Source organism: Scyliorhinus torazame, chromosome 21 (assembly GCF_047496885.1).
Source record: "Scyliorhinus torazame isolate Kashiwa2021f chromosome 21, sScyTor2.1, whole genome shotgun sequence".
Lineage (NCBI taxonomy): Eukaryota > Metazoa > Chordata > Chondrichthyes > Carcharhiniformes > Scyliorhinidae > Scyliorhinus > Scyliorhinus torazame.
In genome coordinates this window covers 121,759,056-121,777,037 of record NC_092727.1, presented here as the reverse complement: position 1 = coordinate 121,777,037, position 17,982 = coordinate 121,759,056, and the positions used below count along the sequence as shown (strand labels likewise).

The following is a 17,982-nucleotide window of genomic DNA, read 5'->3' as shown; positions in this document are numbered from 1 at the left end:
TAAATACCAAGTACACACTAAAAGTTAAATAAAATGAATCAGACTGAAGTTCTGCATCACTGGAACTCACCTCAGAGCTTTCAAAGAAAGGTTTGTGATAGACGTGCATGACGCTAGGTCTAGGCTTCTTAGTTTCGAGCAGAATTTACTTAGACTAGTACAGGTTCTGTAAAACAAGTACAACTCATAATTATCAAGAAGCTAATCCCCATTTCACCTCCTAATTTTATTATTGGAGAGCAATTCTTCAACGACTTAGATGATGTTCCACCCTCCTTTGTTCTCTCCATAGTTGCTGCCTGACCTACTGCATATCTCCAGCATTGTCTCATTCTTCCAATAATAGCACCAGCAGGCGGGTGAAATCCTCGCAATCATTGTTTTGATTAACAGCAAGATTTACTCTCGTGAAAACCTCACTTGCTGAGATAAGTTAATTGTGTTCCATTTAAAGCGTAAGGTTATTGGAAAAAATGAAATGATTGTTCAGCATTTTAATTTCTTGCACTGTTGTTTGAAGAGTGCTGATGAGAGTAGGGATCCGGGGGTAGGTGGGATGTGGAACCTGACACTGAAAAAGGAACAAAATTAACTTCAGCAACTATAATTAGAATTAATTTAGGTGCTTTAGCACATCATGCAATTTCTGTTGTGCACACCAATTTATTTTAACCACAGCATGAGGCTGCATAAATTACAAATTAAGAAGGATAAGAAAGAAGAAAATAGGGTAGCTGCAGACCTGTCAAGTCTTTCATTTGTTGCGGGAAATTAGCAGAATTGGGCATTTGGGACAGAGCTGACTAAGCAATTGGACATTTGAGCTGATCAGAGAGTTCTCTCAGATTTCTGAAGAGAAAATCACATTAGACAAATTAAGTTGAATTAAAAAAATTTTTTTTAAAAAGGTCACTAAAAAGGCTGAACACGAAAGTGCCTTTGGATGTTGTCTGTAAGGAGTGGCAGAGACATTTAGTCCGGTTCCTCAAAGAGAGATTATTAGTAAAAGAAAATAAAAGCAAAGTTCATGGCAACCTTATGGCATGGTTTAGAAATTGCTTCAGGAGTAGAAAACAAAATAGTTATTAGGAGTATGCACTCGGATTGGTGACCTGTAGCTAGTGGGTACCCCAGGGATCTGTGCTCCCACCTCAGCTTTTTGCCAAACTTACAAATGATGTATTGTAGAGAAAGGAAGAGAACTGTATATCCAAGTTTGCTGAAACTCAGTAAAAAGTCTAGACAGAAGTTGCAGGGTGAGTAGGCAAACAAAATGTGGCAAATTAAGTTCAATGTGAAGAAATGTGGAGACATCCCCTTCGGACCGAGGAAAGATAGGTTAGCATATTTCCCAAATGGCATGAATTAAAAAACTCTGGAGGAGCAATTTCATAGATTTCATAGAATTTACAGTTGGTGAGCATTTATAAAAATCACTTAAATCTGGTGGACAGATGCAAAAGATCAAAAGGGATACTGGCCTATACTTAAATGGGCTGAAGTATGAAGGGGTGGGGGTTGGGGTGGAGTAACACTTCCGTTGTATACAACCTTAGGTCAGGTCCCTTCTTGAGAACTACATTCAGCTTTGGGCAGCACATCTCTTGAAATATACAAGCAGCCTAGGAGAGAGAGCAGCTCTGATGTACCAGAATGACATGGTCAAGGTTTAAGCTACGGGGAAAGGATGCATCAACTTTGTTTATATTCCCTAGGGTAAAGGTGATTTAAGGGTCATCTAATTGAAATGTTTAAATAATAAAAAATTCAGTAAAGCAGACAAAGAAAACCTTTCTTCGGACCAAGGAATCCAAAACAAGGCTATTCAAGAGAAAGATCAGGAAGCACTTCTACACACAAATGAGGAGGAGAAATTGGAAAGTTTCTTGCCAGGAGATTGTGGATGCTAGACGAATTGAAGGTTTTAAGATCAAGAGACTTTGAAAGGTAAGGGTATCAATGGACATGGAACTCGAGTACCTAAATCAGACATAATCTAATTGAATACTGGACCAGGCCCATGGACTGAATGGGCCACTGCTGTTTCTATATTTCCACATTCCATCAAGTTAGTTTCCCAGCATCAGTAATTGTACTTAATCAAAACATGTTAAAGAAGTTAGTTTATGCAGTGGCTTCAATTCGTCATTAAATAAACACACGCATCAACTTTAAAGTGTTCATTTGCAATCTCCTCCTCTCCCTTTAGAATATTAACGACATAGTCCCTCTGATGCCAGTTGCCCTCATGTACCTCTACATGTGTGAACAGGCTACTCAGGTAAGGGGTATCGCAGTCAATGCAAGTGCTTTGTTGCTGTACAAATGCACAAGCCACTTACATGCACACAAACTGAAAGGCAACTGTTTTTTTTTTTTAAATTTAGAGTACCCAATTCATTTTTTCCAATTAAGGGGCAATTTAGTGTGGTCAATCCATCTACCCTGCACATCTTTGGATTGTGGGGGCAAAACCCACCCAAACACGGGGAGAATGTGCAAACTTCACACAGACGATGACCCAGAGCCGGGATTGAATTTGGGACCTCAGCGCCATGAGGCAGCAATGCTAATCACTGCGCCACCGTGCTGCCTTTGAAAGGCAACTGTTAACGTTTCATCTTAATAATAATAATCTTTATTGTCACAAGTAGGCTTACATTAACACTGCAATGAAGTTATTGTGAAAAGCCCCTAGTCGCCACATTCAGGTACACAGAGGGAGAATTCAGAATGTCCAATTCACCTAACAGCATGTCTTTCAGGACTTGTGGGAAGAAACCGGAGCACCCGGAGGAAACCCACGCAGACACGGGGAGAACGTGCAGACTCCACAGAGAGTGACCCAAACCGGGAATCGAACCTGGGACACTGGAGCTGTGAAGCAACAGCGCTACCGTGCTGCCCGGTATAATGCCAAGGAAAATCATGTGCACTAGCATGGACAATACTTCATAAACCTTATGTCAGTTTCATAATAACAGCTTGCCAGAAATTCACACCTCTCCATTTGTTTTTGCAGTTTAATCATTGGTTTGGGAAACTGTATAAAGCTTTTTTCTCAAATAAATAGTGCACCATTACATCCAGTGAGAGCAATTACTTCCTAATTTATCCCTTTTACCTAGTCTTTCCAAACATTGTGGCTTCCTGCACTTTGATCTTTGTATTTCTTTTAACACAAACCTGAATGAGGGGCAAGGGCTAGAGCTAGCTCTCAGATTATCATACTTACGCATCTGTGATTTTTGTGCATCCATTCAGATTTAGCTGTTCAATATTCCTGCAGTTCTGAGCAAATGTCCTGGGGTAACGAAACAAAAAAAGAAAGACAGCAGTTATTGTAAAATGCACTTAGACCTTTCAGGTGCACTGCAGCATTAGTCAAAATTAGAATAAACAGAATATTTCCAAAAATAGAGGTACTGAATCAATATCCTTCTTAATACATAACCAATAACCAGGAGCGAAACCAAATAAAATTGACAAAATCAGTCATGTTCAAAGCATTAAACAACCCACAAGGTTTAGAAAGTTTTTATGACAACGTGTGATTGGGCTTCTATCTTGTCTCATACTGTTCAACTCCACTGGTAGTTTTCCCCCTTGGCTCCAAATTATCATTGAGTAAGATCTCACTTGGATGTTTCTAGTTGGCTGAATATCGTGCTACACAGTGATTATAAAATATAAGAGCTCTTTCATTGGTAGGGCAAACATCCATATCGCAAATGCAATCAAGTTACACAAATCTTTAACATGAATGAATGAATAAAATTATGCACGGCCAACAGTACAGTGTGCAGATAATTCTAGGGTTACCTTTTAAATGTGGTCAGAGCTCCGAGCGTGGGGACTGCAAACTGGCCAAGTAATAATTAGCTGTGGTTAGTTAGCTTTTATTTTTCCTGAAGTTAATCATTACTTTCCTGGATTTGCCATGAACAATATATCCATGTTCAAAGTTACCAGTATCTATCCAAAAGATCTTTTTTGCTGCTGGTATTAAATAATAAACAATCAACTCTGAGCTTACTTTTCATTTTTGGGGATAGCTACTTTATCTTTTGTTTGAAACAAAGTCCTTTTAAAATAAAAACAGATGAATAACCATGGTAAATTGTAGAACTGTTTCCCTCAGGCAAGTATGATGCCCTCATGGAAAACATTCATCTTCCAGGTGCAGATGTCAAAGTTCAAGGGTCACAAATGATGCCTCATCAATCTGAAGTGTCGCACAGCGCATGATGGTTAATGAGATCATGATTTTCCCCTTTCAAGTCTTAATTAATTTGAATTTGAGTGTTCTGATTCACAAATATATATATTTATATACCCGCGCACGCACAACCCTATACCGCGTGCGCACACACACACCCATATACCTACACGCACGCGCACACACACCAATATACCCACGCACATGCACACCCATATACCCACACAGGCGCACACACACACCCATATACCCGCACGCGCACACCCATACACACACACACCCATACGCCTGTGCGCACACCCATACAGACACACCCATATACCCGCGCGCACACCCATACAGGCACACACCCATATACCCGCGCGCGCACCCATACAGGCACACACCCATATACCCGCGCGCACACCCATACAGGCACACACCCATATACCCGCGCGCGCATGCACACCCATATACTCGCACATGCACACACACACCCATTTACCCACGCAGACCCACCCATATACCCGCACATGCACGCACACACACCCACCCATATACCTGCGCAGGCGCACGCACACGACCATATACCCGCGCTCATGCACACGCACCCATATACCGCAACGCGCGCACGCACCCATACAGGTACACACCCATATACCCGCGCGCGCACACACCCATACAGGCACACACCCATATACCCGCGCGTGCGCGCATACACACACCCATACAGGCACACAACCATATACCCGCGCGCGCGCATACCCATACAGGCACACACCCATATACCCGCACGCGCACGCACACCCATATACCCGCGCACGCACACCCATATACCCGCACATGCACACACACACCCATTTACCCATGCAGACCCACCCATATACCCGTACATGCACGCACACCCACCCACCCATATACCTGCACAGGCGCACGCACACACCCATATACCCGCGCTCATGCACATGCACCCATATACCCGCGCGCGCGCGCACCCATATACCCGCACACACCCATATTCCCACACACCCATATACCCGCACATGAACACACACCCATTTACCAACCCAGACCCACCCATATACCCACGCACGCGCACACACCCACCCATATACCCGCGCATGCATACACACACATACCCGTACATGCGCACACACACACCCATATACCCGCACGCACACGCTCACTCATACCCGCACTCTCACACTCATATACCCGTGCACGCGCGCACACACACCCATATACCCGTGCACGCACCCACCCATATACCCGCGCATGCACACACCTATACCCGCGCACGCACACACCTATACGTGCACACCCATACACCCACGCACGCACATGCACCCACCCATATACCCGCGCACGCACCCACCCACATACCCGTGCACGTGCACACACCCATATACCCACACACACAGATTCACAAATATATTTTAATAAGCCACAGTATGTCAAATATATGGTACTTGCAGCTGGGAGCAATAAGGATTGGGGAGGGCAAAGTTTTTAAAATCTGTGCTTAAGTCTCCATGGATCAGTTACAATGTGTGAGCTAGCAGGAGGGATGGAAGCGAACGAGAGAGGACAATGATTGCCCTGCCGTCCACTAGTCACAAGGGCTGGGGGACTGTTGTCTTCCTACTGGTGGGTAAGGATCTGTGCAATGGAGATGCATGTTGTTGTTTTTTTTAAAAAAGCCTTCAGAATAGCGACCACGACGCTATTCCTGCCATGGCACTCTCTGCAAGACGTGACAGATCATCGACATGGGTACCACCATTACACGTGAGAACACCACTCACCAGGTATGTGGTACATGGTCGTGCAACTTGGCCAACGTTGTCTACCTCATACACTGCTGGAAAGGATGCCCTGAAGCGTGGTACATTAGCAAGACCATGCAGACGCTGCAACAATGGATGAACGGACATCACGCGACAATCGACAGGCAGGAATGTTCCCTTCCTGTCGGGGAACACTTCAGCAGTCAAGGGCATCCAGCCTCTGATCTTCGGGTAAGCGTTCTCCAAGACGGCGTTCAGGACACCCGACAACGCAGAATAGCCGAGCAGAAACTTATAGGCAAGTTCCGCACACTAGTACGGCCTCAACTGGGACCTTGGATTTGTGTCGCATTACATTCACCCCCCACCATCTGGCCTGGGCTTGCGAAATCCTACCAACTGTCCTGGCTTGAGACAAGTCCCACCTCTTTAACCTGTGATTATCCCTCTCTCCAGTTGTTCCGTCTGGACCTGTAAAGGCTTAATTACCTGCAAAGACTCGCATTCAAAATATCGTCTTGCATCTTTGACTTTGTCTATGTGTTTCTGTAACCCACTTCTTCATTCACCTGATGAAGGAGCTGTGCTCCAAAAGCTAGTGATTCAAAACAAATCTGTTGGACTTTAACATGGTGTTGTAAGACTTCTTACTTTAAAAAAACATCAAGAGGCCTAATGCAGCAAGATGCCAGGGGAGAAATGGCCTCCCAAACTTCAGATACTGCTACTGGGGCCTCCTCTGAATCCGGGTGGTCTCTCCTCAATGTGGAAATTCACAGGTATGCTCTCAGGCAGAGTTAGAATCCATTCGAGAAAGGGCTCACCAAATTAGGTTAATTGCTTAGCGAAAGCTGGATTTTGCCCTTTCACATGGTGTTTAAATATTCCAGTTCTCACAGCATGACCATGACAGTTACTTCCAGATGAGGCAATCCTCCAAAACATATCAATACCAGAGACCAGTAAGAAACAATCTTCACCCAGAACACTTCTTCACTTGCTAAAAGACTTGCCCCACACCCACCCCAAAGAAGATACTTGTCTGTACTGTGCGCACATTTTACAATGGCCAAAATCAGAGAAAACATGAAAAGATGCTTGGGAATGAAATCTGCGAAGGAGGATCAAGGACAGATCCGAAACACCATCAATAACAACATTCTCCACAGTCAATTCAAAGTCCACAACATGACACGTTACAGAACTTCCCCACGTACAGTAGATTGAGGCGTGATCTGACTGATGCATTAAAGTGTTAAAAGTATTTGTTAGGGTAGATTTTGTAAAAGTCCTTCCTGTTTATTTCATTTGTTCCCATTCCTTTTATGTTTTTTTTTATTATTTTGGCCCGTGTACCCATAATCGGAATCTGTCTTTCAGCAGAAGACTCAAAGTTGAAGTAGCCTGCTTGTCAGGAAACTGTTCCCAGGTTGTGTTTTTGGAAAGAAGTCAGACTCCTCGGCACCGAGCGGATCTCGGGAAGCAGGGAGTCGGATTAATTGGCTGGCTGGCTGGCAGCCGGTGCGTGGGCCAGTGTTCTGGCTGACAACAGTGATTGGTTCCGGTGTTACACATTGAGAGAACTGGGAAGAGTTTAGACCATGGAAGTGAACGGAACTCTCTCTCACTAGCTGAAGTGAAAGACTGTTTTATTGTTCTGAAAGCAGTGAGTGCCCGGCACATCTTTTGCTGTGAATCTGAAATAATGCGGAGGCTGCTGAGAAGGTCCACAACCTTGCCAGAGAAAAATCATCTTGAATGTGGGGGTAGTAAGGAAGCAGGTATTAGATCATTACCTTTTCTGTAATTACAATGCTGTACAGAATAAAAGGTTTACTTGTGTTTCAAGTTACAAACCTGGTGACTACAGTTTATTGGGATCAACCAAGGACCTCGAGTATTTTAAATAAAATCTAATTTTAATTGTGTTGCGACTCAGGTCAAGTGAAGCTGAAATTGACTGTGCGTTAGCCTAGAATGTCATGACAATATAGAGATGTGGAGAAACTATTTCCTCTGATGGAGGAATCAAGAACAAGGGAACATAATCTTTTTAGGGCTATTGCATTCAGGAGCTCATTCAGAGAACACTTCTTCACACAAAGAATAGTAGAACTCTGGAAAGCTGTGAAATATTGAGACAGTTTGAGGTTTTAAGGACCAAGATAGATGGATTTTGTTTGGCAATGATGGGAAGGGTTATGAAGCAAAGCTATTATCTAAGTAGCAGAAAAGGGTGTGTGTCGGCTTACTCCTGTCTGTACAAGTCAGAGGGCACCTACTTATACATATTCTGATCACATCCCCATGCTCAGAATTTTGGATGCCTTTTCTCGGAAACTTCAAAGGACCATGACCCGCCTTGCAATTCCAGAAAACCCTGCGCTATGCATGACCTACCACATGATAGCAAGGTTTCACCCTGTAACAATCAGGCTAGCACAGCTTTCTACTGGCTTTCAGAAGGTGCATTCCACCCCTCTGGGGGAGCAACATAGTGTTGCCCACTGCAAACATGTGGCTAGAACATATTCCAATCAGAGAGACTGACGTTTAACTGCACGTCGCCTGGTTCTAGAAAGTCTAGCCATCACTAAAAGCCTTCCCTTGCATCACCATTTGGGCAAACATAGGCATACACCAGCAGCACTTTTTACCTTAAAGAGTTATCACCAACACCGAGGCATCCTCGCAGACTAAGCTTCCGTAAAAATCCACCACATCTTTTGGAAATGTTCTCTACCACTCGGCCCTGTCTCATCAAGAAAAATGTTAAAACATTTTTTTTAATGACTTTCTACACATCATGGAATTTTGATATTTTCGCAATGCAAGTTATGATTTCAATGATTTTTAAAAACTCTGAATAATTTCCATTGTTGCTTTCAAAATACAATAGGAACATGTCAAAATATTTAATTGAAAATTTTCATACAGTACACAATGATAAAAAAAAAAAATTTAATTCATGAGGTGCAGAACATTGTAAAGGTGAAAAGACTGGTTAACATTTTGGGTGTAGGTCCTTGATCAGAACTGGATTTACTGTGTTCCAATCAAACTTCTTCTGTCTTTCTGCTGGAGAAATATACATGAAACTAGAGGAAGGGGCAGGAGGAGAAACCCAAAAACGCAGCCACAAAACTGAAAACTCAAAAGTTTAAGATTAGTAAAAGGGCCAACACACATTATCACCCTCTCGTTCTGTCATCGCAGACTTTAAAAAGGCACTTGTTTGTGTTCTGACACAAGTACAGCTGATACCAAAAATCTCCAAATCATCAGAAGTGCCCAATGATGCTACACACCAACCAGTTATATTACATTTCTATACCTAGGCTCATACCAGAGAAATTCACAGAGCCAGGTTGAGAAATGGAATCCTCCCAACATAATTTCTCCCCAGATGATGCAGGAATTAGTCTGAAAATAGCCTGACAATGCTAGAACACATCTCTATCTATTATATGTTCGATCAAAGACATTTAGGGATTAAAGTAGTTTAAACAGCCACTGGAATGACAGAAATGCCACACTGCTGCCAATTTGGGCATTAAGGTTGGTTTAACTGTCAAGGAAGATGGACCGCCTATAAATGCCTGGCAGTCTGGACTTTGGACCCAGTTTAAAAACAGAAAATATTTGAATCGCACAGCAGACCTGTCAGCATCCAAAAAGAGAAAGTTTAACATTTCCGTAGCAATCCCTTTGGCAAAGCTGCAAATTGCAAGCAAGATCGAGAGGTCTATTCAAGAAACATTAACTTCTCTTTATTCTGATGGGTTTTGTTTCCCCCCCCTTATCCAACCTCTCTTCATAACTTTGTTCCATCCCAGGCAACATCAGAACATCCTGGTGAAACGCCTCTGCGCCCGCTCCAGTGGGTTTTCTGGCACACCCAATGAAAGAGTTATACAGTACTTGTATACTAGTGCTGTATTTTCAAAGCAAGTTCCAAGACCCAATAGGATTCTCGCTGGCAGCATTGGCTAAAATGAGTTGGCTAAAATGAGACTGACCACATTTTGTTCACTTTTATCCTTCTTCCTTCCAGCCAGTCTCCACGACGTCAAGATTTCCAATTCAATCAGTTATCGCAGAGTGCACTGACTGGGTCAGCTTTCCTCCTTTCTCCAGATGTCGTCAACTCAGTGCCATGTCATCCAAACATTTGCTGAGTTAGTGTATACGGTGGTGTACGGCATTGATCCTGCAATTCCCATTACCCAGATGGTATTATGGTATTTCCCACATGCTCAAAACAAAAAAGGGGGAGGTTTCAGAGTGAAGTTTAAGTCATAGTGTCATTCCATTTTCCAGCACTTGGTCCATAGCCTTCCATGCAATGGAATTTCAAGTGCTCATCTAAATACTTCAGGGTTCCAGCCTCTCCCACCCTTTCAGGCTGAGAGTTCCAAATTCCACCCATCCTCTGGGCGAAAACATTTTCCCTCAAATCGCCTCTAAACCTCCTGCTCATTAGCGTAAATCTATGCCCCCTGGTTATTGACCCATCCACTAAGGGCAAAAGTACCTTTATTCACCTTACGTCCCTCAATTTTATACACCTCCATCAGGTCCCCCTCAGCCTTCTCTACTCCAGGGAAATCAACCCCAGCCTATCCGACATGGCAACAGGGTGGCAAAGTGGTTACTTTGGGTCCTGGGTTCAATTCCAGCTTTGGGCCACTGTCTGTGTGGAGTTTGTGCGTTCTTCCCATTTCTGCTTGGGTTTCCTCCAGGTGTTCCGGTTTCCTCCCACAGACCAAAGATGTGCAGATCAGCCTCCCATGTGGGACCTTGTCAAAAGTCTTACTGAAGTCCAGGTAGACTACATCAACTACACTACCCTCATATACACACCTAGTCACCTCCTCAAAAAATTAAATCACATTTGTAAGACATGATCTCCCTCTGACAAAACCATGCCGACTATTCTTGATTAATCCTTGCCTCTCCAAGTGGAGATTAATTCTATCCCCCAGAATTTTTTCCCCCAGTAGTTTCCCGACTACTGAAGTTAGACTCACTGGTCTGTAATTTCCTGGTTCTTCCCCAGTTCCCTTCTTGCATGATGGCACATTAGCTGTCCTTCAGTCCTCTGGCAAGGCTTCTGTGGCCAGAGAAGATTTGGAAATTGTCAGAGCCGCTGAAATCTCCTCCCTCACCAACCTGGGATATATTGCATCTGGCCCTGAGGATTTATCCACTAAAACTGTTAATACCTCCTCTCTCAATATTAAGTCATTCAAGTAAATTACAATACGCCTCCCTGATCTCTATACCTACATCATCCTTCTGCGTAGTTAGCACAGATGCAAAGTATTCAAACCTCACACCTATATCTTCAAATTGCCACGATGGTCCGTAATGGGCACGACTCTTAGCCTGAATAAAGCACTAGGTAAGCCCCATTTAGAATACTGTGAGCAATTTTCGGCCCCACACCTCAGGAAGGACATACTGGCACTGGAGCGGGTCTAGCGGAGATTCACATGGATGATCCCAGGAATGGTAGGCCTAACATACGATGAACGTCTTGAGGATCCTGGGATTATATTCATTGGAGTTTAGGAGGTTGAGGGGAGATCCAATGGAAACTTACAAGATAATGAATGGCTTAGATATGGTGGACGTAGGGAAGTTGTTTCCATTAGCAGGGGAGACCAGGACCCGGGGGCACAGCCTTAGAATAAAAGGGAGTTACTTTAGAACAGAGATGAGGAGAAATTTCTTCAGCCAGAGAGTGGTGGGTCTGTGGAATTCATTGCCACAGAGGGCGGTGGAGGTCGGGACGTTGAGTGTCTTTAAGACAGAAGTTGATAAATTCTTGATTTCTCGAGGAATTAAGGGCTATGGAGAGAGGGCGGGTAAATGGAGTTGAAATCAGCCATGATTGAATGGTGGAGTGGACTCGATGGGCTGAATGGCCTTACTTCCGCTCCTATGTCTTATGGTCTTATGATCAACATCCTGCCCTTAATATACATATAAAGTGCTTTTTCGCGCTCCCTCTTCGCTTTCCTAATTTTTTCTTAAATAACCCTCTGCACTTTCTAGATTCCTCTAGGGCTTCTGCTGTTTTGAACCCTCGGTATCTACCATAAGCCCCCCCTTTTTTTCTCCTTATCCAACCCTGGATATCCCCCGACATCCAGGGTTTGTCTGGACTTGTTGCTCCCACCCTTCACTATCAGGAGAACATATTGGCCTTTCTACAGAGGCAAAACCTGGACAAATTTCGTTTCAGTTCTGTAACTGGCAGCTCACGAGTAGCATTGGCAGAGTCCAGGGGCTCTCAGAATCATCTGCACACTTGGCTTGAGGTAGGGGTTGGGAAGAGAAGAACCCCAAAGAGAGGCAATAGCCACAATATATTTCTGAACTAACACAGAGGCCATGCATACTAATTTATCAGCAATTTGCTCCGCTCAGAGCAGGACAAAAATTGCAACTGGGGAAAAAAAAAGTGCAAGTTAAAGAATGCTTCAAAGTAATTGAGGGACACAGCTGCACCAACAGGAAGTCAAGGTTAATTGGCATAATAGCCAATGCACCACACCAAAACATTCCTCATGGAGAAATTTATAGGACAGATAGAAAGTCCCACAATAGCTTGATGCAGTTCAATTCGTAAAGAGGCCTGAGACAGAATGTTCCCTTTACGTTATGCTACCTTTAATGAAAACGCATGTTGCACAGAGAATGAGTGATGGAGAATGAGTTATCCACTGTAATGTCGTAAGTCCACCTCCTTGAAAGATCTCAGGAACAAAAACAAACTAGCTCTCTGATGGAAACAGGGCAACATCTCCGTTAAGGCTCTCTTCCCTTTCATAATGAATACTGGGACATTCCCTGAGCCCTCTGTTTTCCCTAACTTTTGAGCACTGCCCACTTGCGTTCAAAACTTCCCACACTGCCTAATCTGGAGCTCACTGACCTATTGTGATTACAATATTTCAACGACCAAATTACTTTCACATTTTCTTTTCTGATGCAGCTCTCATTTTCTCCCTACTCTTGAACTTTGGGACTGCAGTAGGCGATATTAAACAGAAATCAGTCAGTCACACATTTTTGGGAAGCTGCCAGCTACCCACCAACGTGCACCTTCCAGATATTTAAAACCGCAAAGGCCACCAAGCCTTTTCCACAAAAGGAGTCAAGTTTACTCACTTTTGAAAAATGTTGAAACATTTTCTGTGGGAAACAGTACATTTTATAGAACGCTGAATGCTTCTATTACTCCTGGATGTATGACAGGAGTATACCACTGTACCTAATTAAATAGAGGGTGTAGAGCACATTTATTTGGACCAATGCAATCATTTCCTTCCTTGCTTTAGTCTTGCGTGCTCTTTGTTATTTGTATTTATAAACTAAGTCTTTTTAATGGGGCGAGAGGGTGAACAAGCAAGGAGAAAGAGTAAATTCCTTAGCAGAAAAGATCTATTTTAATGATTAATAGGCACTTGAACAGTAATCCTTTTTAGTCTCTGGTTTGCTCATGACAGTAGACATTTACAAATCTACTAAGGTGCACCCAATCAAATTTCACATTATGCCAGAGTGAAAAGCATTTACTGTTACCCAATGAAGACCAAATTATGTATTTCCTTTTGTTGAAAATAATCATGCAACAGGGCAGCACAGTGGGTTAGCCCTGCTGCCTCACGGCGCCGAGGTCTCAGGTTCGATCCTGGCCCTAAGTCACTGTCCGTGTGGAGTTTGCACATTCTCCCCGGGTTTGCATGGGTTTCGCCCCCACAGCCCAAATATGTGCAGGTGAGGTGGACTGGCCACCCTAAATTGCCCCTTAATTGGAAAAAATGAATTGGGTATTCCAAATTTATCTTTAAAAATGAAAATGATCACGCGAGCTCAACTTAGTAAGATTTTTTGATATTGACAAAAAAGTGACAATAAGGGATTTATGGTGTAACTACACCCCTAACATTTCAGCTACTCCCCACCTAAGAGGGGGGAAAAACTTGCTCTTATTGTGCCAGCTCACATCGTTTCTAAGTCTCCATAGCATTTTGCAGCCAATTGATCATACTTGCAGTACAACCACTGTTGGCAATGTAAGATATGGACATTTTGTGCACAGTAACATTCCAAAAACGAGGACCTGAATGGTAGTTGATCACAAAGGAATAGTGAGAACCCTCTTGGCTCCTCTTTGACTCTTTCACATGAGCCACTGGAAAAGGAAACTGGCACTTGGTTCAACGTAGCTTTGAAGATTGGCTTCTATCGCAATGCCTCCGGGGTTTTCAATCCATAACTTGACTCAGACAAGAGCCCTACAAATTGAGCCAAGCTGACAAACTAAAGAAAGAAATTCATTTCTGATACTTGTATATGGAACAGAACTGGCTTCCCAATGAGTGTTGTGATTTTTTTCAGAAATGCATCAACTTTCTTCATATAAATCATACATTATGCTCGTGTCCACCCAGACAATTATGACCAAAATGTCTCACACACCTACTTCCATGTGAAATGTGAGAAAAACAAATACTGCCATTTAAATTTTGCTGTTGTCGCAATATTCAGTTTTTCCATCAGTCATTCTTCATAAAGTCTTGTGCACATTACCTCTATATCCCTTTGGAAGTCAAACAGGTCGATTCTTTGCCAGTTACTGCCATCCAGTGCCAGAACATTCCAGTACTGAAAACACAAGAATGCAGAGAAATTGAGAAAATGTAAATAAACTGACCGAGATGAAGAAAATTGTACAGATGGAAGGACATGAATAACCGAGGGCAGGAAAATATTTTCGTTTCGGAATTGTATGCACAGTATGGAGAAAACCAACTTTCTGATAACTGAAGGCAACTGTTTAATGTCCCAAACCAAAAGTCTCCCATTACTGGAGCTTCGGCCTGGATCTAATGGTCTGTTAGAGGCACGGCAATCTCTTAAAAAGAGCTGTGATGGTAAATTAGCGTCACCAGGATTCTACCAGTCAAGGACACTACCCTTTCAGTATATCTTCAATCCATTCAATACCCGATACTGTTGAAGAAGTGAGGTTCATGCAATATTCAACAGATGCAAGCAGATCTGTTCAAAATGTTTATGTCTGAATTCCTATTCTTCCTGCCACTCTTCTAATAATTTGGTTTTCTAAACGTTACAAAACAGCATATTATTCCAGTTGTAAAACAGCGAGTGCAGCTGAGGAACTGAGTGTGTACTTACGAGTTCAGTGAGTGGAGGGGGTTCGGTGAGTTTAGTGAGTGGAGGGGGTTTGGTGAGTTTACTGAGTGGAGGGGGTTCGGTGAGTTTAGTGTGTGGAGGGGGTTCGGTGAGTTTAGTGAGTGGAGGGGGTTCAGTGAGTTTAGTGTGTGGAAGGGGTTCGGTGAGTTTAGTGAGTGGAGGGGGTTCGGTGAGTTTAGTGAGTGGAGGGGGTTCGGTGAGTTTAGTGAGTGGAGGGGGTTCGGTGAGTTTAGTGAGTGGAGGGGGTTCGGTGAGTTTAGTGAGTGGAGGGGGTTTGGTGAGTTTAGTGAGTGGAGGGGGTTCGGTGAGTTTAGTGTGTGGAGGGGGTTCGGTGAGTTTAGTGAGTGGAGGGGGTTCGGTGAGTTTAGTGAGTGGAGGGGGTTTGGTGAGTTTACTGAGTGGAGGGGGTTCGGTGAGTTTAGTGTGTGGAGGGGGTTCGGTGAGTTTAGTGAGTGGAGGGGGTTCGGTGAGTTTAGTGAGTGGAGGGGTTTCGGTGAGGTGGGGGGAGTGGAGAAAAGATTATTTTTTCCCTTTTTCTACTTTTCTCATTCTTTAGGAATTAGTTCTTACACTACTACAGGGACAGGAGCGAGTGGTTTGGGAAGTATCTGGTAAGTGGTTAAAGTCTGTGCCAGTCCTAAGGTTTAAAATAGTATACAAATTGATGATAAAGTAAAAATATATATTTTTTAATTCGATATAAATAAGGGAATATATTTAATTAATTAAAGCACATTAAGGATGGCAGGACAGGTGATGTGTCAAGGCTGCAGCATGTAAGAGCCCCTGGATGCTGATGTGACCCAGGGCCTACACATTTGCACTAAGTGCTTGCGGCTCAGAGAGCTTCAGTTAAGAGTCATTGAGCTGGAGGCTGAGCTGCAATACATCAGCAAAAGTTACCTGGATGTTTTGTACCAGGAGGCAGTCACACCACTTAAGTAGGGTCTTCTGGTCTGTGGTCAGGGACAGGAGGGTGCGACTGCAAGTGAGCTTAGGGGACTAAGAGAGTGGGAGTCCACGAACGCCAACCTCTGCAATTGTCCAACAGGTTTGAGGTTTTCTCAGCTTGTTTGGAGTGGGGACTGTAAGGTGATGGGCAAGCTGACTATGGCACCATGGTACAGGAAGCCATTCAAGTGAGAGGTGCAAAAACAAATGTAATGGTAATAGGGGATTGTATAGGGAGGGGGACTGACACTATCCTCTGCAGCAAAGAGCAAGATTCCCATGGGTTGTGTTGCTTGCCTTGTGCCAAGGTTTGCGCTTCTGCTCAGGGCTGGAGAGGAACTTACAGTGAGGGATGGCTCCAGTTGTCATGGTCCATGTAGGTACCAACAACATAGGTAGAATTATGAGGAGGTTCTGCATCGAGAGAATATGGAACTAGGTACCAAATTTAAAAGCAATTATTATCTGAGCCACGTGCAGATTGGCATTGGGTACATAAAATTAAGTAGATGAATGCGTGGCTCAAAGACCGGTATGGAAGAAGTGGGTTCCAGTTCGAAGGGCACAGGCTGCACCGTTGGGATGGTCTACACCTGAACCATACTGGGATCAATGTTCTTGTGAAACACATAACTAGCGAAGTAGAGAGGGTTTTAAACTAAATAGTGGGGCAAGGGATCAAATGTGGTATGTTAGAGTAGACATAAGAGAGGACGGTATATGAGAAATGATAAACAGTGTGACAAGAAAGGACAGATAAATAAATCCAAGAGTAAATCAACGATAAGGCTAGAGGTCATCAAAATAATAAAAAGGACAACATTTAAGTTTCTGTAACTGAATACATTTAGCATTCAAATCAAGACAAGCAAACTGGTACAAGTGTGATCTCATAGCCATTTCAGAGACATGGCTGTAGGATGTCATAGATTGGGGCCTGAATAGTTAAGGTTGTGAAACATTTAGGAAGGACAGGAACTTAGGAAAAGGTGGAGGGGTGTTTTTCTTTCCCCCCAAAGTATATTTATTGAGCTTTCGATTTTACATTTTGGAGAATAATGCAACAAAATTAGAAAATAATACATTGCCACAAACAAGGAGAAAATGGCTTAACACGAGTACAGAATGGGACAGGAGAACAACATGACAGCCGACTTGTTATAATCATTGGACAAAACTAGATACTCATATGGCTCCACCAGAGCCTGAGAGGAGCAGGCTAAAGTCACAAGGACATGGCAAAATGGTGCACACACTCCCATGCCACACAAGTCCAAAATTATCACAAAATAAAATCAGGATAGATTTCCCCCGGCATGATCAGGCACGCACCAAGGTACACTCCCTCGACCCTATAAGCACCAATGACCCATCACAGCCTCTCCTCCGCGGATATCAAAGCCATCCCCCGCGCCCATGTCGGTGCCAAGGACGGATTTGTTACACCCAACCTCGTGAAACACAAAGAAAATACACTAAAGAGGAGTTACATACATGCCACACAATGCTGCTTAACTCCAATCCGGGCCCAGAGCAGAGCCAAAGTCATTCCATACTTATATGATCTAGTGCCCCTCGAGCCTGCTCCACCATTTAATACAATCATGGCTGATCTCATCTCGGCCTCAACTCCACCATCTTCTCCAGAACCCTTCATCCCATCACTAATGAAAAATCTCTCCATCTTCTCCCTCAATTTACTCAATGTCCCAGCATCCACCGTACTCTGCAGTAATGAATTCCACAGATTCACGACCCTTTGAGGAGAAGTAATTTCTCATCTATTTTAATTCTGCTACCCCTTATCCTAAAACT

The 17,982-nt window shown here is 43.5% G+C and overlaps 1 protein-coding gene across 2 annotated transcripts in view; it reads right to left on the bottom strand.

Moving 5' to 3' along the window:
• Positions 1–17,982, bottom strand: part of LOC140398594 (F-box/LRR-repeat protein 20) — a 146,345-nt gene that overhangs the window by 52,807 nt on the left and 75,556 nt on the right. For both annotated transcript variants that reach the window (XM_072487427.1, XM_072487429.1), the window contains exons 4-7: positions 14,590–14,664; positions 8,643–8,737; positions 3,236–3,304; positions 71–166 (exon numbers count right to left, since the gene is read on the bottom strand). In XM_072487427.1, the coding sequence (XP_072343528.1) occupies positions 71–166; positions 3,236–3,304; positions 8,643–8,737; positions 14,590–14,664 (335 nt within the window). The remainder of the gene's footprint in view (positions 1–70; positions 167–3,235; positions 3,305–8,642; positions 8,738–14,589; positions 14,665–17,982) is intronic.